Genomic DNA, 22,500 nt, shown 5'->3' with positions numbered 1-22,500 from the left:
CACACACACACACACACACACACACACACACACACACACACACACACATATATATATATATATATATATATGTATATAGATGTATATGTATATATATGTGTGCGTGAGTGTGTATAAATATATATATATCAATACATATATACGTGTATATATGTGTATGAATGTATCTCTCTTATGCAAATTTCATTAAATTTGGCAGCCAGTAACATATCAAACTTCTTGATTGTTTTTCGATATTTCTAATCAATTTCCTTTGGGATTCAGATTGAGTGTGTGTATGTGTGTGTGTGTGTGTGTGTGTGTGTGTGTGTGTGTGTGTGTGTGTGTGTGTGTGTGTGTGTGTGTGTGTGTGTGTGTGTGTGTGTGTGTGTGTGTAGGTGCTTGCTTTTGTTTGTGTTTGCGTTTGCGTTTGCCTAACATAGACCTTTCGTTGACAGGCGATCTCTTCGTTGTGACTCCCAAGACCTTCGAGCAGACTCGAGGAACCTACCCGCCAGACTTCGCCGATCTCGAAATCGATCTCGACTTCGACAAGGACTTCGAGGGATTCTTCACCACGGTCTCCAAGCCGACAATGACGGAGAGGAGGCGAGGGGGAGTCTGCTTCACCTGGTCCAACTCTCATTACAAATCTTTCGACGGGAAGGTGTACAGGTACGAGCAGGTTTCGTTTATCTTTATTTGGTTTTATCTATTTATTATCTCTTTCACAGTTGGACCTGTAACTCCCTCCGTCTTTCCTCAGCTTCGATTCTTCCTGCCCCTACACGCTGGTGCGTGAGGCTACCCTGGGGACTTTCAGTGTCAACCTGAAACAGCCTTCGAGGTGCAGGGACCCCGAGTGCCCCAGATCGATCCAGCTCTTCGTGGAAGACGATGAGTACTTGCTCGAAGTCACAGGTAAGGGAAAAAAAAAAAAAAAAAAAAAAAGAATTAAATGAATAGGTAAATGTATATATATATATATATATATATATATATATATATATATATATTATATATATATATATATATGCATATATATTGTATTTATACATATATGCAACAATAATCACAATAACGCGTGAGTGCGGATATTTGCAGAAACTACAGGCATAGTTTTCCTTCATCTATATACTTGTATTTCTTTATTCATTCGTTTAAGATTCACTCATCTCTCTCATTTGGTTTATTCACCTACTCGTATATCTCACACACATTTCTTTTTTGATTATATCTATCAAATGTTCTCTGTATGCCTATTTACCAAACATTCAATTGGTTACTATTGATTTTACTATTTCATATGTTACGATTTTATTTTGTGCCGAATTTCTCAGAATCCGGGATTCCGGCGCTGATGTACCGGGAGACGTCGCTGGCCATTCCCGGACAGATGAACGGCGTCGTCTCGGAGCGGGTCGCCCACTTCGTCGTCGTCAAGCTCACCGGGCTGGGCCTCACCCTCAAGTGGGACATGAAGGTGCGTGAGGACGAGGTGGAGGTGGAGGTGGAGGTGGAGGCGGAGGTGGAGGTGGAGGTGGAGGTGGAGGTGATGATAATGATGATGATGGTGGTGGTGGTGATGATGGTGGTGGTGATGATGATGGTGGTGGTGATGATGAGGATGGTGTTGATGATGATGATGATGATGATGATGATGATGATGATGATGATGATGGTGATGATGATGATGACAATGATGTTGATGATGAAGATGATTATTATAATGATAATGATGAGGAGGAGGAAGAGGAGGAGGGGGAGAAGGAAAAGTAGAAGACCACATACAAACATATTCATGTGTGTTAATGATGATGATGATGATTTAGTTTCACGTCATGAACTATCTTGTTTAGGGTCCAGATGATGGTGCCCTATGAACAAAATGTCTATACACCATATATATATATATATATATATATATATATATATATATATATATATATATATATATATATATATATATATATATGTATGTATGTATGTATGTATGTATGTATGTATGTATGTATGTATGTGTGTGTGTGTGTGTGTGTTGATTATCCATCGCGACAAATTTGAAGACAAGAAACGGAAACACACATTTTCGTTTCCTCTCTGTCCTCAAAAGTATATATATGTATACTTGAATCGAGATGGTCAATGAAAGATCAAAGAACTCGAGGTCATTTGACATTCTGGTGTTTTCTCCTGCAGAACCTGGTGGTGGTGGAGCTCAGCGACCTCTTGTGGAACAGAACGGTGGGTCTTTGCGGCCGCCTGGACGGTTCCGCCGACAACGACTGGTCCTATGCTGACGGCACACCGGAAACCAACATCCAGAGCTTCTTGAACGAATGGGAGGCCAGGGCTCTCGGAGGTAAGTTCGGGAGGATTCTTCTTTTTCGAGTTCGACAAGAATGGGTTCGTGACAGCGCGAGACTCAGTTTACGGTAACTTATGCCGATATTGCCATATAATGTGTCTGGCTTTTCTCAAAGCCTCAAAGGGGGGTGAATGGGAGTGGAGTATGTGGGGATGGAATGGGTGGGAGTGGTTTTCATGCTTTTGATTTTTGGCTATCTCACTTGTAAAGGGGAAAACGCCTTTGGTATATGTATGTATATATGTGTTGTTGTCTTTCCGTAGATCCCTGCCGTGATCCGCCTCAGTTGTCCAACCCATGTAACAGAAACTCCCGATCATCGTCTGCGTCCAAATTCTGTAATCGACTCAAGACTGACCCCAGATTCGAGGAATGCAGGGAGGTATGTAAACACCTTCTTTTCCGAAATTGTCACAGGATTTATCTTCTATTTTGTGTGGTAGTGTCTTCCTCTTCCTCCTCCTCTTCCTCCTCTTCCTCTTTGTATGAGATAGGGAAAACTTTCTTCTATTTTGTTCCGAAGTCAAAATTTGTTAAAGAGTGCCTGGTACTAAGTACCTCTGTTCAACCTTATGCAGCATTGTCTTCCTCGCTTTATTTAAGTCAAAATTTCTTAAAGAGTACTTGACACAAGATACATGTCCTCCTCGACCTTATACAGTACCCTCTTCTTAACCTATGCACTGGTATCTTCCTTGCCTGATTCGGAAGTCAAAATTTGTTAAAGATCACTTAACACTGAGTACACTTCCTCCTCGACCTTAATGTGGAACTGATCTTCTTATCAGTCTTATGCAGTACTGACTTTATCCTCCACCAGTGCCTTGCTTACCTGATTTCAAAGTCAAAAATTCAAACACTTGACCCCCAAGTATACCTCCTAGTCGACTTCAATGTGACACTACTTCGCCTTATTTCAAAGTCAGAATTTCTTAGAGTACTTGACTCTAAGCACACCTTTTTTTCTGACCTTAATGCAGCACTACCTACTTCGCTTGATTTCAAAGTCGAAATTTCTTAGAGTACTTAATTCCAAGCACACCTTCTTCCTGACCTTAATGCGACGCCACCTACTTAGACTGATTTCAAAGTCAAAATTTCTCAGAGTATTTGATTCCAAGCACACATTCTTGACCTTAATGCAGCACTACGTACTTCGCCTGATTTCAAAGTCAAAATTTCTTAAGAGTACTTGACTCCAAGTACAGCTCCTTAACCTTGATGTGGCACTACCTACGTCGCCTTATTTCTCAGTCAAAAATTCTTAGAGTAACAAAGGACACGAGGCTGTTTGTGTTTACTATACTAAGCTACAGTTAAGAAAACAGGGTAACTAGGCGATAGAAGATGAACTAACACTACTGCTACCACTATCCTATCCAATTACAATTAAATGCCGGGCTATCAGATCTTTTATTGCAAGGGGTAATATTTTATTTGCGGATTAGAGTCTAAGTATTTATCTAGGCGATTTTTGGATGTTATTGTGTTACTTTCAACGACAGTGGCACAGTTCCTTGATCTTAATGTGGCACTACCTTCCTCATTCAGCTCGTTGATGTCAACGCCTACGTCAACGCCTGCCGCTGGGACTTCTGTAGCTGCGAATCCGAGGGTGACGACTGTGCTTGCGACTCCTTCACGGCCTTCTTCAGAGAATGCTCCTCCTTGGGCGGTCAGCCTCCAGGCGACTGGAGGAACGACATCCTCTGCCGTAAGTAGAATACCTCGTCCTCCGTCCTGCTGCCAGGCGATTTTATTCAGATTTGTGTCTCGCCACATTTCCCCCTAAGCTGACGAAAGAATCATTGTCTAAGTCTCTTGAAGGTTTTTCGAATATCCCTCCTTCACGAAATTTGAGTTTTTGGAAATTAGATATTTTTTTCTTAGTTTTTGATCAACTCAATTCAACAAGAATGCTAATTCAATACGAAACGTGTATATATATATATATATATATATATATATTATATATATATTATATATATATATATATATACATGTATATATATATATATATATATATATATATATCTATATATATATATATATATATATATATATAGGCCCGTTAGCTCAGTCGGTAGAGTGTTGGCTTTGCGTTCTCGCAAGACTCGGTTCGAATCTGGGGACGACAGTCGGAATTGTATATATATATATATATATGCGTAAATAACCACTAGGAAAAAGTAAACTAACGAAGCAGAGCGCTTTCGTGTAATTACATCTTCAGTGCAGATACAAAGAAGGAATTATAAGATGAAGAAACAAGGTACAGAATATATGACATAGTGAAGAGGGCATTCGGAGAGGTAGTGGAAGAAGTACACGTGACGGACGTATGGGCCGTCCTGGTAGCCAACAAGTATGGGACGTTTGGCTACCAGGACGTTTGGCTACCATACTTGTTGGCTACCAGGACGGCCCATACGTCCGTCACGTGTACTTCTTCCACTACCTCTCCGAATGCCCTCTTCACTATGTCATATATTCTGTACCTTGTTTCTTCATCTTATAATTCCTTCTTTGTATCTGCACTGAAGATGTAATTACACGAAAGCGCTCTGCTTCGTTAGTTTACTTTTTCCTAGTGGTTATTTACGCATTTGTGAACACACGCTCCTAGTGTTTTTATTGCATATATATATATATATATATATATATATATATACATACATATATATACATATATATATATTTGCATATATATATATGTATATATATATATGTGTGTGTATATATATGTGCATATATATGTATATATATATATATATATATATATATATATATATATAACGTAGAAACCACTGTTGGAGTAGAAAAGACTGGAAACGGGGAATCTATATATTTCGATTGCAAACTGCAATCCTCTTCAGTAGATACAAATAAGAGAGAGGGCGTACTGTTTAAGTAGCACCCTTAACAAAAGAAAGGGGAACATGGGAAGATATCTCTACCCTATTCTCACTCCGTATGTGAGGTCAGGAGGCAAATGAGCTTTCACTAGGTTGGAGATGAAGAGTCCGGACATTATGTCCGGGGACCATTGGCCCTTTGAAATATTCATGTTGGGCTGAAATTCAATGATCGTAGATTCTACCATTTTTCTCCTGAACTCACATCTGGATTTATAAATAAGCTCAGCTCTGTCCCAATCTAAACAATGTTTAAATTGCTTAACATGTTGGAACACAGCTGAGCTATCTTGTGCATATCTAATGGAACGTTTATGTTCAATCATCCTGGTGTTTCAAATCCCTTCCAGTCTGTCCGATGTAAACTAAGTCACAACCTTTACACGGAATCGAATAAACCCCTTGGCTCTGTTCTTCTTTTAACCTTTGATGGACATTTACCACCTTTTTATTAATGGTGTTAGGGTAATAATTAATCAAATTTAATTTGTCTTTGGGAAGAAACTTGGTCGAGGGAATGAATGATTCAGAAAAGGGAACGATTAAAGAGCTCTTACCCAATGAAAAATTAGAGGAAGTGGGGGTGGTGTTGAAAAAATTGGATCTCGCTCGGCTGAGGGCTTTGACCAAGAACCAATCCGGGTAAGCTAAATTACTAAGTTGAGATTTTATAATGTTAAATTCTCCTTCTAGAAACTGGGGGCTGCAAATTCTAAGGGCTCGAAGGAATAAACCTGAAGCGACGCTACTTTTTACTTTGTCTGGGTGACTGCTGAAAAAATGAAGATAACTACCAGAATGGGTTTCTTTTCTATAGACGGTAAAAGCAAGCTTGTCTCCGTCACGAACAATAAGAACATCTAAAAAGGGTAGCTTACCTTGTTCTTCCCATTCAACTTTAAACTTAATGTTCGAGGCTAAGGAATTTAAATTAGCAAAGAAGTTATCGAATGAGCCCCAATTTTCATCCCAAAGAGTGAAAATGTCATCTACGTATCTAAACCAAACCATGTCTACGGGTTTAATGGTGGGCAGAAGAACAGACTCAAAGTATTCCATGTACAGATTGGCCAATACAGGAGAGAGATTTGAACCCATGCTACAACCAAATTTTTGTCTGAAAAAAGAATTCTGGAAGGAAAAAACATTTGATGTGACACACAGGCGAATAAGCGCAATGATTTTTGAAACGGGAAGTGGGAATTTGTCCTGAAATGGTTGTAGCTTAGTTTCCAGGAAGGATAGAACGTCATCAATACAGACATGAGTGAAAAGAGAAATTACATCCAGGCTAAGCATTTTCCTACTAGAAAAATTCACTTTTTTTATTTTTGTGATGAAATCCTCTGAGTGTTTTAAATGAGAATCGGAGAAAGTACCAACAAACGGGGATAAAAGGTTTGCTAACCATTTAGACAGCTTGCTGGTACAAGATCCCCGGTTGGAGATGATAGGTCTGAGGGGAATATCAGATTTATGCAATTTTGGAAGGCCATAGAAATAAGGCAACTTAGGATTAATCACTTTGAGTTTCAGTACCTCTTCGTCTTTAGTGATGTTACGAACTTCTTTGTTGAAAGTGGCAGACATGTTTTTAAGTGGATTTTTAATAAGTTGCTCATATGTATCCGTGTCATTTAGAAGGGCCATGGCTTTATCTACATAACTGTCATGGTCAAGAATAACGATTTTACTACCCTTGTCTGCCTTTGTAATAATAATGTTATCCATGCTCCTAATTGCCTCCAAACTATTTTGATACCTAATGGGAAGTCCATTTCTTTTATCAAAACAATCTGCAATGCCTTGCAAAAGAGCCCCTTTTAAACATAATAAATTTTTGTCATAGTTGTTATTAGCTAGGAATTTATCAAAACCTACGAGAAAGTCCATAGCATGATGCTTCTCTGGTTTGAGGGCAAAATTCAAACCAAGGCCTAAGACTTCTAGTTGTGATTTTGTGAAAACAACACTAGAAAGATTAACAACATTGTCTAAAATGGCATACTTTGACCATACACTGTTATTACAAAGCCTAATAAGTTTTTTGTTCAAAATACCTTTATGATGTTCACTTATGTCATTGGCTTGTTGGTGGGCACATTTTTGAAGGAACCGGAATACTCCTTCATGAGGGCAAAGGAACAAAAGATTCCTAGAAGCCGTGCGTGAACGTAGATGTGCATCCTCTATGTCCAGGGACGTCAGTTGAATCCGTTCCAAAAGGAAATCACTAATGTAGGACGGAAAGCTGTACCCCAATTGTTTATGCTTGTGAAAACCAAAAATTTGGTTGTAGCATGGGTTCAAACTCTCTCCTGTATTGGCCAATCTGTGCATGGAATACTTTGAGTCTGTTCTTCTGCCCACCATTAAACCCGTAGACATGGTTTGGTTTAGATACGTAGATGACATTTTCACTCTTTGGGATGAAAATTGGGGCTCATTCGATAACTTCTTTGCTAATTTAAATTCCTTAGCCTCGAACATTAAGTTTAAAGTTGAATGGGAAGAACAAGGTAAGCTACCCTTTTTAGATGTTCTTATTGTTCGTGACGGAGACAAGCTTGCTTTTACCGTCTATAGAAAAGAAACCCATTCTGGTAGTTATCTTCATTTTTTCAGCAGTCACCCAGACAAAGTAAAAAGTAGCGTCGCTTCAGGTTTATTCCTTCGAGCCCTTAGAATTTGCAGCCCCCAGTTTCTTGAAGGAGAATTTAACATTATAAAATCTCAACTTAGTAATTTAGCTTACCCGGATTGGTTCTTGGTCAAAGCCCTCAGCCGAGCGAGATCCAATTTTTTTCAACACCACCCCCACTTCCTCTAATTTTTCATTGGGTAAGAGCTCTTTAATCGTTCCCTTTTCTGAATCATTCATTCCCTCGACCAAGTTTCTTCCCAAAGACAAATTAAATTTGATTAATTATTACCCTAACACCATTAATAAAAAGGTGGTAAATGTCCATCAAAGGTTAAAAGAAGAACAGAGCCAAGGGGTTTATTCGATTCCGTGTAAAGGTTGTGACTTAGTTTACATCGGACAGACTGGAAGGGATTTGAACACCAGGATGATTGAACATAAACGTTCCATTAGATATGCACAAGATAGCTCAGCTGTGTTCCAACATGTTAAGCAATTTAAACATTGTTTAGATTGGGACAGAGCTGAGCTTATTTATAAATCCAGATGTGAGTTCAGGAGAAAAATGGTAGAATCTACGATCATTGAATTTCAGCCCAACATGAATATTTCAAAGGGCCAATGGTCCCCGGACATAATGTCCGGACTCTTCATCTCCAACCTAGTGAAAGCTCATTTGCCTCCTGACCTCACATACGGAGTGAGAATAGGGTAGAGATATCTTCCCATGTTCCCCTTTCTTTTGTTAAGGGTGCTACTTAAACAGTACGCCCTCTCTCTTATTTGTATCTACTGAAGAGGATTGCAGTTTGCAATCGAAATATATAGATTCCCCGTTTCCAGTCTTTTCTACTCCAACAGTGGTTTCTACGTTATTGACAAATGTGTGATTACATTTTTCACCTGTAATATATATATATATATATATATATATATATATATGCATTTGTCTGTGTGTATGAATACATTCAAGTTATTAACATACCCATTTTCAAGAGATCTTTTGTCCTTTCCAGCCATGAAATGCCCACCGGGCATGGAATACAGTCCATGTGTCGCCGCCATACAGCCACGCTGCGGACAACCTGCGGACAACGTGGACCCGGAGTTCTGCGTGGAGGGCTGCTCCTGCCCTTACGGACACGTCTACCATGAGGACAAATGCATCTTGCCCAGGGACTGCCCCTGCACGTACCACAACAAGACCTACGCGCCGGGGAACACCATTCCTAACGACTGCAACACCTGGTGAGGAAGTGCAACTGCTCCTGGCCGCTCTCGAGTTCGATGGGGTGTCGGGTCCTCTCGGTGTCTCGGTTTTGTTCTCGAGGTTGTTCTCGATCTCGATTTCTCTCTCTCTCTTTCTTTCTCTCTACCTCTCTCTATCTCTCTTTCGCTCTCTCTACCTTTCTCTCTCTCTTTTGCTCTCTCTTTCTCTCTCTCTCCCTCTCTCTCTCTCTCTCTCTCTCTCTCTCTCTCTCTCTCTCTCTCTCTCTCTCTCTCTCTCTCTCTCTCTCTCTCTCTCTCTCTCTCTCTCTCTCTCTCTCTCTCTCTTTGTTATCTTTGTTCTTCTTTCTATTGTTGTTCCTGATATCGTTGTCACCGTTCAATGACGTCATCAATGTCGCAATCAGTTCACAGTGACTCCTAATTCTTGACGTTGCTGCTGACGTCATCATTGTCGTCAGTCACGTGACACAATGTCCAGGTGATGACGTCACGTGGAGGTATGGAATTGTCAGTCAGCCAATCAGCGGGCTTCAAGTTAGTTGAGAAGTGGAAGGGGGTGGAGTCAGTTCAATATGGACCAATGGGAAGCCTTGGTGGCCAAATGTCAATAGATACATTAATGTGCAGACCATCTCTCAGAATACACGTTTAGTGTGTGGTTGTTGGTTCATCTTTTGTATACGTACTTTTTTATTACAGTATTTATGATATTTATACTTTAGAATTAATGTTTTGTATAATCCTTAGGATATTTAATTTCCTGTTTAATTTGTATTCGGTCCTATGGGTTTTGTATTTCAGTACTTCAGATTCATTTCAGTACATAAATGTTTCTGTATTAGTGTCTAGAGTTTCATGTTTCATTACTGATTGATTTATATATTTTGTTGGTATTATTTTTATTTCTGTTATTTTTCATTTTTATTTTATTTATTTATTCATTTATCTATTTATTTATTTTTTGGTATATGTGTTACTTATCTTATCCTCTGACCCTGCTCCCGTGATCAGCACCTGCGTGTCGGGTGAGTGGCGGTGCACGGAAGTGAAGTGTGGGTCTCGTTGCGCGGCAGTGGGCGACCCACATTACACTACCTTCGACGGAAGACGCTTCGACTTCATGGGCAAGTGCTCGTACTATCTCGTCCGCGGCGAGGACTTCAGCGTCGAGGGCGAGAACACGCCCTGCGCGGGAGCTGTGTCTGAGGTAGGTTGTGCCCAATTTTTTTTTCTTTTTTGCCCAATTTTTTTTTATTTTTTATTAATTTTATTTTTCATTATTATTATTTTTTTTTTACTTTTTGTTTCGGACAATTTTTATCTATTTTTTTTTTTACTTTTTTGTTTTGCCCAATTTTTATTTATTTATTTATCTATTTATTTATTTTACTTTCTTGTTTCACCCAATTTATTTTTATTTTTTTTTTACTTTTTTTTTTGCCCAATATTATTTTTTTCTTCTATTTTTGTTTCTTTCTTTGCCTTTTTTTCTTATTTCTTTTTGTTTTTGAATAATGGGTCTGTTTTGCTTGGAGGTGCCAAGTACGAGGCTGATAATTTTAATTCGAACTTACGAACGCGCTTACCCAAATAGGATGCCAGGTAGAAGGTTCGTCATCACACCGAGCAAAACGTACCTTAAGATCGAGAATTGTTTTCATTTGACCAGCGATTCTATCCTTGGGGGCAGAGAAGAATATGGCGTTGTACATTTGGGTTTTATTTATTTATGGAAAAAATACACATTTTTTTGTACAATATTACACATTTCTTTGTTTCTATGCATAACTGCGGACAAATGAATCTGGTCCATTATGTGTAAGACTTGTGTAATTGAATTTCTGGTCTTTGAGTAGTTAATTCATTTTATATACAATAGATCTTAAGGATTAAATGATTTATTCAACGTTGTATTAACAGCGTGTGTATATATTAGTCTTTTCTGTTGTGGGTCAGATAGATTTGTCCGAAAGGTTGCACTGACTTGTTTTTAATAAAAAAAAAAAAAAAAAAAAAAAAAAAAAAATCGTGGCTCGCTAGGTTTGGTCCCTCATCCGTGAGCGAAAGGAGAAGGGTTCGAGCCTCTGCCTAGCACTAAGGGCACAGGTGGTGGACGGTTTCGGCCGTCGCTGAGTTACTTCTTAATGATGAGGACTTATTGTATTATACAATATACAGTTAAACTACATCCGTGGATTTGTAATTTCAATGTGGTGGAGGCAAAATGTATTTTATTTCATTTGTGGACAAGTGAATTTTTTGATCAATTGAATGTTGACTTAATTGACGTGTGTGTGTGTGTGTGTGTGTGTGTGTGTGTGTGTGTTTACCTAGTTGTATCTCACGGGAAGGGGAGCTACACTCGTGGTGTCCCGTCTCTGTATCTCACCATATCTAATTTGATCTTAAATTCTTGTATTGTTTTTGCACACACTAATTGTTTCGTCTAGTGTGTTCCGGACATCCACAACTCTGTGGGGAAAGCTGTTCTTATTCAGGTCTTTTCTATAATTGTCCTTTTTGAGCTTCCTTCCATGTCCTCTTGTGTCTCTCTTACCCCAATTGTTTAAATCTTCTCTATGTATGTATGTGTAAATGTGTGTATGTGTGTGTGTGTGTGTGTGTGTGTGTGTGTGTGTGTGTGTGTGTGTGTGCGTGTGTATGTGTGTGCGTGTGGGTATAAACTGGAGAAATTTAGATTTAAGAAGGAAATAGGTAAGAATTGGTTTACTAATAGGGTGGTCGATGAATGGAATAAACTTAGTAACCATGTACAGTAGTATGCGCTGAAACTATCAGTTGTTTTAAAAAACGACTAAACAACTTTATGGATGGGGACGACAGGTGGTGATGGATACGGAGCTGCCTAGTGTAGGCCTTATGGTCTCTTGCAGTCTCCTTTATTCTTATGTTCTTGTGTGTGTGTGTGTGTGTGTGTGTGTGTGTGTGTGTGTGTGTGTGTGTGTGTGTGTGTGTGTGTGTGTGTGTGTGTGTGTGTGTGTATGTGTGTATGTGCGTGTGTGTGTGTATGTATGTGTATGTGTGTATGTGTGTGTGTGCGTATGTATGTGTGTGTATGTGTGTATGTGTGTGTGTGCGCACATAATTGGAATCATCCCCGGGTGAGCTGGTAAAGTAATTGGAATGATGCCGGTCCCATATCCTCTTTTTCGCGGGTTCGAATCCCGCACTACTCTCCCATTGCAAGCAGTGACAGCAACCCAAGCGGGTGACCATCTTGGTCATAGCTACTCAGCGCCTCTTGGGGTAAAATCCTTATCTTCACCTTCATTCAGGATTCGAACTCGGGCTTCTAGGATTTGCGACGAACGCGTAGCTACTGAACCATCTGGGGACCACCTGGCAGCTGATTTGAACTTAAACCATCTGGACCGCTGATACTTAACATTGTTGACATGATATAAATATATATATATATATATATATATATATATATATATATATATATTTATATATATATTATATATATGTACACACACACACACACACACACACAAACACACACACACACACACACACACACACACACACACACACACACACACACACACACATATATATATATATGTATATATATATATATATATATATATATATATATATATATATATATTGCAGAAACAAACACTGGTAACTGAGAAACGTAGTCCGAACGTTTTCGTCTATCTAATACATTCCCTAAGATATCTTAAATAGATGAAAACGTTCGGACTGCGTTTCTCAGATACTAGTGGTTTTTCTGCAAATTAATTTGCACGTGTTCCTGTAAAATACTGAAAAAAAATATATATACACACATATATATATACATATACATATATATATATGTATATATATATATATATGTATATATACATTATATATATATATATATATTTGTCTTTTTATCTTTCTTATATACATGCACACATGTGTACTCCCCCTAGGCTGAGCACCATCTTGGTCGTTAGGATGTTTATCTAGATTTGCAAGAGTGGGTTAAGTTAGATAAATAGAATAATTAGAATATAGTTTTTCGGACTTTTTTTTCCGGTGGAATGAGTGCGTTAGTGTTTCTGTCGCGGTGATCAGTTCTTTTTTTGGTACGTCGAACATGATTTTACTCTTTAGGTACGTACTATGTTCTAGACATCTTTTAATGTTGAATAATAACCACTGATGCTTTATTAGATTAGTTAGAAGGAAATAAATAGGAAAAAGTAGACCATAGAAAGAACCAAGGAATCCTAATTATTTTCCTTTGTATTCAGACCTTGTTAGGGTGATTTGCGTATTTCTTTCTATGAAAAAACGCCCATCTTTGCTCCTGGTCTCCACTTGTTTTCTATACACACACTTACGTAATTAAATGTATCAATATTGTTTACATAGGGAAGTACACGTTTTCTAAATTTTTTGTCAGTTTTTATTTTCAAAGTCCACGTGAATTGGATGGCACTTGCTCTTCCAGTCCAGATGCCTTCATGCCATTGTAATCAATTGTGTGGGACTCAATCACTCGCAGAAGGCTATTCCTTGACTTAACCTTTTGAAACTGGAGATACCACTTTCGTATCGCTACTGTACACTAAGGGTTTCAAACCAGATGCTCCTGGTATCTGTTCTTCTGACCACACGAAACAACACTGCATTTCGCTGCATCATTGCAAGACTGTCGTAACTCAAATTTCGTGATTTTTCCGGAGAAGCATTTTAAAGTATCTAAGTCCTATAACTTTAATGATTTTACCCTAAGCAACAAGACTTACCATCTTGATTAGGTAAATAGGGCTCCACTTGACTTACGACTTTATTACCAAAAGACGCAGAATTATTCGGCATTCTTATAAACCATTGTAACTCTATACTTGAAATTTTTGAGTTACGACAGTCTTGCAATGATGCAGCGATTTGACTTTTTTTTTCCTTTTCAAGAGGTGAAATAAGGTCTGAATTGGCGTGATGCGGATCTGTCTCTGAAGACCTTCAAAAGGGGAAATTATTCCCTGATTGCATCATCTAGTTCGAAAACACCAACACGCTCGCTTTAGAACTTTCCAGTGTTCTTGAAGAAGAAATCTTCCGCTACCACTCCAGCTCCTACTGCTGTAGGAACTTGCAGCGTTGTTGCAAAAGATCTTGAGGTGCTGTTCCAATTCCATCTGGTGCAGGAACTGGGAGCTGTTCTTGGCACTGTTCTGTTATAGAAACTTGAGACAAGAATCCTGAAGAAATTGTTAGACTCTCCAACTAGTATCACTTCTGTTGTTGGTGTGGCTGTGTCGATTACAGTGTACATCCCGCTGGGGTAGTCAGGACCCTAACTACAACAACATGCTGAGCACTCTCTTTAGGGTGAGCGCAGGCTTTGTTGGGGATTCTGACGCCAGGGTGAGGATGGACTTGCTTCGAGGATACAGAGTGGCCTTCAACGTCCCTCCGCTGTGGCTGAGGCGACCTCCACCTCCCCGCCGGAGGTGCAGGAGCCACTGGGTTTTGAGGGCTCCTGTCTTCGTTTCCACCCACGAGGATCTGTAAAACGCACAGGGGGAAGATGAGAGGTTAAGGTGATGAGCTTTTTGTGTTGTTGTCGTGGGTGGAAAAGAAGGTAATAAATATTTTAAGATAATACATAATTTCAGCAATATAAGCTTAACACTCAATAGCATTGCATAAGTGCCGTTGTCAGGGGGGTGAAAAGAAGGCAATAAAAATTCTAAGATAATACAGTATATAATTTCAGCGATGTAAGCTTAACATTCAATAGCGTTACATAAGTGGCGTTGTCATGGGGGGAGTAAAGAAGGTAATTAAGACTGTAAGATAAGATATAATTTCAGCAATGTAAGCTTAACACTCAATAGCGTTACATAAGTGTCGTTCTCAAGGAGGGTGAAGAAGGTAATTAAGATTTTGAAATAAGATGCAATTTGAGCAATGTAAGCTTAACACTCAATAGCATTCCATAAATTTCGTGATATTCTTGCTTAAATATAATGATATACATCAAGTGTATCTAAATATTTTAAGAAAAAAAAAAAACGCAGATATCTTTACTGTAAGTAATATGATTACTTTTCATACCAACAACTCTTAATAATGAAACGCATATTATGGTAACATCTTCACAAGTCCGCCTGATTGGCGCAGTTAAAACAGAATTGCCATAAAATGGGATTTATTATTGATAGTTTGCTACGTCATAGCTTACGAAGACGTCGAAGCCTTTGTTATCATACTTTATTGTCATGATGATGATTGACATTTTTCCAACGCATAATACTTGACATACCGTACGATGACGACATAATGCTTATCCTCGAGCTTGGCCAGGACACTGTGGGGGTCATCCTTGGGAGGAGTGGTCCGAGAATCAAGGTCAGGGTAGGTCGTTCGACAGGTCGTGACTGCAGAAGCCGGGTAGAGGTCTCGAAGGGCGGCAGCTGGGCCGTGGAGGCTCAGCTCAGAGGATCTATGTAGCGCTGACCGCACGAGGACGAGGGTGGTGCCCTGAAGGAGGAAGAACCCACTGAGGAGGAGGTTGACCTTGAGGGGGAGGGGGAGGGGGGTGTTGGGGAGGTTGTTTTACGGGGAGGGGGTGCTGGGGAGGTTGTTTTATGGGGAGGGGGTTGTATTGGAGGGAATTATGGGGTGCTTTGGGTGGAGAGGGTCCTTTGGGGGGGAGGGGGGCATAGATGGGACTCTGTGGGCGTCGGACAGTCTAAGTAAGTGGCTATCACTAGTAACTGAACCCCTTGTACTTGGATACAGTCAGGGGAAAACAGCTGTCGACACTATTAATATAAATCAGTACTAATATTTTTTTGTTTACGTGTCATAAAAAATCCCCTACTCAGTTTCAGCAACAAAAGTGAACAAAACAGTTAATTTTTTCTTTCAAAAAATTATTAAATGCCAATTGACCTTAACCCTATCAGTTATCTGAAAAGACGGACTTTAGGCCCCAGTTGTGAACAAACGGGTACACTTCCCCTCCCCTACGGACCAGAGGCACCCAGGAACCTTTTATGACTGAAGTCTAATCACTGTTCAATGAAAGAACACTGTACTATTCCTCTCTTTGACCACTTCTAGGACCTGACCTGACCTCGTTTGTGCTGTATTGTTCCCCAACAGTGGCGGATCCAGGATCAAAATTTGGGGGTGGGGTAGGGGGCTAACCTGAATTTTGTAAGTGTAGATGACGCTTTGGGGGGGGGGGGCGTTAACCTGACTTTTGTAAATATAGATGGCGCTTTGGGGGGGGGCTAACCTGACTTTCGTAAATATAGAAGGCGCTTTTAAAGAGATGTATTCTGCAGCACGGATATGATGGTTTTGAATATAGATTGAAGTATATGTTCTCACTTTAGTCTTTATCAAAATATTGTGGAAAAGTAATACTTAATCTTACATTTTTAAAGGTTTACCCTTAATAATGTGTTGAACATACTTCCAGTTATTCTCACCGAAGTGTTTTTTAAAATGGTAGGGAAAAAATCTGCTGTTGTGTTACTGTTTTCTGCCACGTACCTGTGCACACAAGGCAGGTTTCTTGACCTCTGTAGTGAGGTAATGAAGGGACAAATTTGGGGGGGGGGGTTAACCCCCTCAGCCTCCCCACCCCTCAGCCTCCCCACCCCCCACCCCCCTGGATCCGCCACTCCCCTAAATAAACTCCTTTGAGCGGAGAGATTATAGTGATAGGGAAGGAAATGGCGAAAGTTTAAGGTTAAGTTCGGGTTGTGTAGTATCGCCATGCTTGTTCAACATGCTCATATTCGGGGTGGTGTGGGAGGTATGTGAGGGTGATAGGCAGGTGATTGAAGATAGTGAGGGTGAAAGGAAGTATGAGGTGAGCCAGTTGTTGTTTGCGGATGACACTGCACATGTAGCTGGGTCATAGGAAGACCTAAGGCAGTTAGTGACCTGGTTCGGGTGATAGGCAGGTGGTTGAAGATAGTGAGGGCGAAAGGAAGTATGAGGCGAGCCAGTTGTTATTTGTAGATGACACTGCACATGTAGCTGGGTCGTAGGAAGACCTAAGGCAGTTAGTGACCTAGTTCGGGTGATAGGCAGGTGATTGAAGATAGTGAGGGTGAAAGGAAGTATGAGGTGAGCCAGTTGTTGTTTGCGGATGACACTGCACATGTAGCTGGGTCATAGGAAGACCTAAGGCAGTTAGTGACCTGGTTCGGGAAGGCATATGAGAGGAGACTTTCGAAAGTGAATGCGAGTAGGACCAAGGTGATGTACAAAGGATTACAAAGGCGGAGCATGCCGACAGAAGACCTTTTGGTCCATATCTAGGTCGGATGAAAAAAAATTATAATGATGATAAGTAAATAGTTAGATAAATATAAATAAAAACTATAATAATGTAAATAATAAAAAATGAAATATAAATATATGCATAGGTATAGTTAAATAATAAACAAACAAGTAAATAGTAAATAATAACAAATTGACACATAACTAATGATAAACGAGAATCAAGCAAACAGTAATAAACAAACAGACAAATAATAACAAAAACAGACAAATAAAGAGCTGAGAGTGGCAGTGAGTTGGAGGTGAACCTCAAGGGAGTGAACTTGGAGGACAGAAGCGCTGGTTACCTTGTTGGCTGGAGGACGGTATACTCTGGAGGACCCCGAGGAGGAACTCGGCAAGATGGACGTCAGGAGTCCCGAGAAGGACATCTTCCTCCGCCTCTTCGTCGTAACCTTGAGAGTGTCGTTCTCGCCCAGGGTGTGACGGCGCGACGGCTGCAGGAGGTGGATTACGAGGTGGATTACGAGGTGGATTACGAGGTGGAGTAGGAGGTGGAGTAGGAGAAGGTGGAGTAGGAGGTGGATTAGGAAGGGGAATAGTATGTGCAGTAGGTGGAGTAAGAGGTTGACAAGGAGGTGAAGTAGAAAATGGAGTAGGAGGTGGATTAGGAGGTGGAATAGGAAGTGGAGTAGGAAGATGACTTGGAGATGGAGTAGGTGGAGTAGGAAGTGGAGTTGGAGGTGGATTAGGAGGTGGAATAGGAAGTGGAGTAGGAGGTTGACTTGGAGATGGAGTAAGAGGTGGAGTAGTAGGTGGATTACGAAGTGGATAATTAGGTGGTAAAGTAGGAGGTGGAGAGGAAGTGGAGTAGGAAGGGGAGTAGGATGTTAAGTAGAAAGTGGAATAGGTGGGTGACAAGGAGGTGGAGTAGGAAGTGGAATAGGTGGAGTAGGAGGTAGAATTGGATGTGGAATAGGTGGAGTAGGAGGTAGAATAGGAAACGGAATAAAAGATGGAGTGGGAAGTGGAGCAGGAGGTGGATTGGAAGGTGGAGCAGGAGGTGGAGTAAAAAGTGGATTTGGGGTGGAATAAGAAGTGGAGTAGGAGGTGGACGAGGTATGCCGAATTAAGTCGTGGGATATAGAGTTGATAGAAGAAATAGGGAGAGTAAAAGAGGAGGAGGAAGAAGAGGAGGAGGAAGATGAGGAGGAGTAAGGAGGAGGAGAAGTAGGAAGACGAGGAAGAGAAGGAGAAGTAGGAAAAGGAGGAAGAGGACGAGGAAGAAGATGAGAAGGAAGATGAGAAGGAAGAGGAGGAGGAGGAGGAGGAGGGGGAAGATGAGGAAGAGGAGAAGTAGGAAGACGAGGAAGAGGATGAGGATGAGGAGGAGAATTAGGAAGAGGAGGAAAAGGAAGAGGGGGAAGATGAGGAGGAAGAGGAAGAGGAAGAAAATGAAGAGGAAGACGAGGAGGAAGAGGAAGAGGAGGAAAAAGAAGAGAAGGAGGAAGAGGATGATGATGAAGAGGAGGAGGAGGAGGACGAGGAAGAGGAGAAGTAGGAAGAGAATGAGGAGGACGAGGAGAAGGAGTAGGAGAGGAGGAAAAGTAGGAAGAGGAGGAAGAAGATGAGGGGGAAAAGGAGGAAGAGGAGGAGGAGGAGAAGTAGGAAGAGGAGTAAGGAGATGAGGAGGAAGAGGAGGAGAAGTAGGAAGAGGAGGAGGAAGGAGATGAGGAGGAAGAGGAGAAAGAAGAGGAGGAGGAGGAAGAGGAGGAGGAGGAAGATGAGGAGTAAGATGAGGAGGAAGAGGAGGAGAAAGAAGAGGAGGATGAGGAAGAGGATGAGGAGGAAGATGAGGAGTAAGATGAGGATGAGGATGAGGAGGAAGAGGATGATGATGAGGAGGAAGTAGTTAGGTAGTTCAGTTGAGTTTGAGGAGTTGAGGGTCTTGGGGATGTGTGTTGTCACTTGGGTTGACCCACAAGAAGGAAGAAGAAGGGCGAGGGTGGCTATGTGATGGCTGAGGACTGAGCTAAGGCCTAATTCTTTGTGTAAGATCAATTCTTAACTCGTTTATTTGAGCATTGTTTCCAATAAGCACAATTAGTTGACAAAATATTTATTATGCTGAATAATGTTGAGATGATATTAGTGTTTCTGTCATTTGTGAAATGAGAGGGAATTTAGACTACACACACACACATAAATGTGTATATATATATATATGAGCGATTTCACGATTCTTTTTGTTCATTCGTGTGTTTATACCTAATGTTCAAATTTCACTTTTATACCTAATTATCCTAATACAATCATAGAGATAAGAAACTTTAAAATAAAACGAAAAAAAGGATGAAAATAATAATCATCTTTATCATATTGTCTCCCCTAAGTTATATTAGTTTTCTATATATGTTTATTTTTCGTAAGAATTTTACTCTTTACTATATTATTTAACCTGACCTTGTTTTCTGTTTTAATTCCGTTTCACATTCTTCCTTTCGCGTAAATGTCTCGTTTTCTATTACGACGTAAAAAGTAAACAAAGAAGGCGGTATAAATTGTTCCGTTTTCTCTCATGGCATAAGAAAAGTAATCAAAGAAAACGTACGGACTGAGTTTCTCCTGGCCACAAACACAAAAGGGTCGCACAGTCGCACTCCAGTCACGAACGAGGGACGTTGTTACGAAGAACAATCACTTTTATTGTGTAAAGACAAAAACAAAAGAACATAAACTTATGTTTTTCTGCTTTCAAAGTTGACCCTTTTCTGACCTGACTTCATTTGATCCAACCAAAATTAGCCTAACCCAATGTAACGTTAGGTTTATAACTTAATGTAACCTAACCTCACCTAACCTAAACTAACCGAGCCTAACCTGACCTAGCCTAACCTGACTTAACCTAGCCTGACCTAACCTAATCTAACCTAACCTAACCTAACCTAATCTAACCTAACCTAACCTAACCTAATCTAACCTAACCTAACCTAACCTAACCTAAGCTAACCCAAACTGACCTAACCCAGCCCAACCTAACCTAACCTAACCTGACCTGACCTAACTTAACCTAGCCTAACCTAACCTAACCATCTAACCTAACCTAAACTGATCTAACCTAACCCAACTTCCTCACTATGGTGACGTCAATTCTTATTATTTATCTATTTATCATTATTATATCTTTTCGCATCCGACCAAGTTATGGACCAAAAGGTCTCCTGTCAGCATGCTCCTCCTTTGTAATCCTTTGCAATATTGATCCATAAGCAAGCTATATTGAACGGTGTGGCCTTGTTATGTATTCACCTCGGATCTGCTGCAGCCTCTGTCGAGACAACCAGACACCACCCTACGACAGCGAGCTCAGAGCTCATTATTTGCCGATCTCTGGGTAGGTCTGAGACCACTCACACACCACACACCGGGACAGCAAGGTCACAACTCCCTGACTAACATCCCGTACCTACTCACTGCTAGGTGAACAGGGGCTACACGTGAAAGGAGACAAACCCAACTTATCTCCGCCCGGCCGGGGAATCGAACCCCGGTTCTCTGGCTTGTGAGGCCAGTGCTTTACCAATCCGCCACCGAGCCGTGTGTTTGTATGCATGTGTATGTATGCATGTGTGTTTGTATGTATGCATGTATGTTTGTAATGCATGTATGGATGGATGTATTGATGTATGTAACACGTGTATGCATGTATGTATGTATGTATATATGTATTTATGTATGTATGTATATATGTGTGCATTTATGTTTGTATGTTTGTATGTACGTATGTCTGTATGTATTTATGTATGTATGTTTGTATGTATGCTTGCATGTTTGTAATGCATGTATGTATGGATGTATGTAATGCATGCATGTATGTACATATGTATTTATGTATGTATGTATATATGTGTGCACTTTGTATGTATATTTGTATTTATGTATGCATTTATGTTTGTATGTATGTATGTATAAATGTATGTATGTATGTATGCATGTATATATGTTTGTATGCATGTTTGTACGCATGTATGTATGTATGTATGTATGTATGTATGTATGTATACAAACAACAATCCTCTAAACTCGACAGCCTATATTACTTTCAAAACATCACATTTCTTGCAAATCCTCCCCCTACACGTCTAAGATCGACCTCCATACTTCCTCTAAGGAAGGAGGAATCCCGTCTTACCTGTTTATGTGCCTTCGGGTGCAGACAAGCCTTCAGAGAGAGGACCGACGGTGACCTGGCGTTCAGCAGGTCGTGCACGAGGTCAAGCCGGGTCAGCTCCTCGATAAGTCGGGTCACCATGGCGTCGCCCTCGTGGGCGGGGTACAGCATGTCACCTGTGGGAGGAGATGGGCGTGAGTTTTGGGCGGAGGTGTGCGGGCGGGATTGGGTGTAAGTAGGAAAGGGGAAGGGCGTAGGCTGGTGTGGGTAGTGGTGTGTGCATAGGCGTGGGTGGTTGTATATACGTGAGTGTGTGTGTGGTTGTGTGTATTTACCTAAGTGTATTTTGCGGGAAGGGGAGCTATGATCATGGTGTGAGTATATATATACAGTATATATATATATACATATATATATATATATATATATATATATATATATATATATATATATATATATATATAAGGGTGCTACTTAAACAGCACGCTCTCTCTTATTTGTATCTACTGTACTGAAGAGGATTGCAGTTTGCAATCGAAATATATAGATTCCCCGTTTCCAGTCTTTTCTACTCCAACAGTGGTTCCTACGTTATTGACAAATGTGTGATTACATTTTCACCTGTAATATATACATACATATATATAGATATGTATACATACATACATACATATATCAAGGCTTTTTCCCCCTTACAAGGGAGGTAGCCAAAAAGGAAAAGGCATAAAATCATTCCCTGGGTCCCATTCCATCCCTGAATATATATATATATATATATATATATATATATATATATATATATAAAAATAAAAATATATATATATATATGTATATATATATATAAATATATATATATATATAAATATATATATGTATATATATATATATATATATATACATATATATTGTGTACGTGTGATTC

General features: G+C 40.1%; 2 protein-coding genes across 3 annotated transcripts in view; one reads left to right on the top strand and one right to left on the bottom strand.

Annotated features, from left to right (window-relative positions):
- LOC143039539 (uncharacterized) overlaps positions 1 to 22,500 on the top strand; it is a 213,002-nt gene that overhangs the window by 14,148 nt on the left and 176,354 nt on the right. For both annotated transcript variants that reach the window (XM_076209707.1, XM_076209706.1), the window contains exons 11-18: positions 438 to 654; positions 746 to 900; positions 1,320 to 1,462; positions 2,179 to 2,341; positions 2,611 to 2,729; positions 3,899 to 4,061; positions 8,923 to 9,154; positions 10,148 to 10,343. In XM_076209707.1, coding sequence (XP_076065822.1) covers positions 438 to 654; positions 746 to 900; positions 1,320 to 1,462; positions 2,179 to 2,341; positions 2,611 to 2,729; positions 3,899 to 4,061; positions 8,923 to 9,154; positions 10,148 to 10,343 — 1,388 coding nt within the window. The remainder of the gene's footprint in view (positions 1 to 437; positions 655 to 745; positions 901 to 1,319; positions 1,463 to 2,178; positions 2,342 to 2,610; positions 2,730 to 3,898; positions 4,062 to 8,922; positions 9,155 to 10,147; positions 10,344 to 22,500) is intronic.
- LOC143039219 (uncharacterized) overlaps positions 14,450 to 22,500 on the bottom strand; it is a 60,091-nt gene continuing 52,040 nt past the window's right edge. The window contains exons 3-6 of the mRNA XM_076209085.1: positions 21,600 to 21,754; positions 17,755 to 17,904; positions 15,429 to 15,646; positions 14,450 to 14,668 (exon numbers count right to left, since the gene is read on the bottom strand). Of these exons, the coding sequence (XP_076065200.1) occupies positions 14,461 to 14,668; positions 15,429 to 15,646; positions 17,755 to 17,904; positions 21,600 to 21,754 (731 nt within the window). The 3' untranslated portion in view covers positions 14,450 to 14,460. The remainder of the gene's footprint in view (positions 14,669 to 15,428; positions 15,647 to 17,754; positions 17,905 to 21,599; positions 21,755 to 22,500) is intronic.

Source organism: Oratosquilla oratoria, chromosome 26 (genome assembly GCF_046742065.1).
Source record: "Oratosquilla oratoria isolate Oo_2021 chromosome 26, ASM4674206v1, whole genome shotgun sequence".
Lineage (NCBI taxonomy): Eukaryota > Metazoa > Arthropoda > Malacostraca > Stomatopoda > Squillidae > Oratosquilla > Oratosquilla oratoria.
Note: the sequence above shows the minus strand (reverse complement) of the source record. Positions and strands in the feature narration are given on the sequence as shown.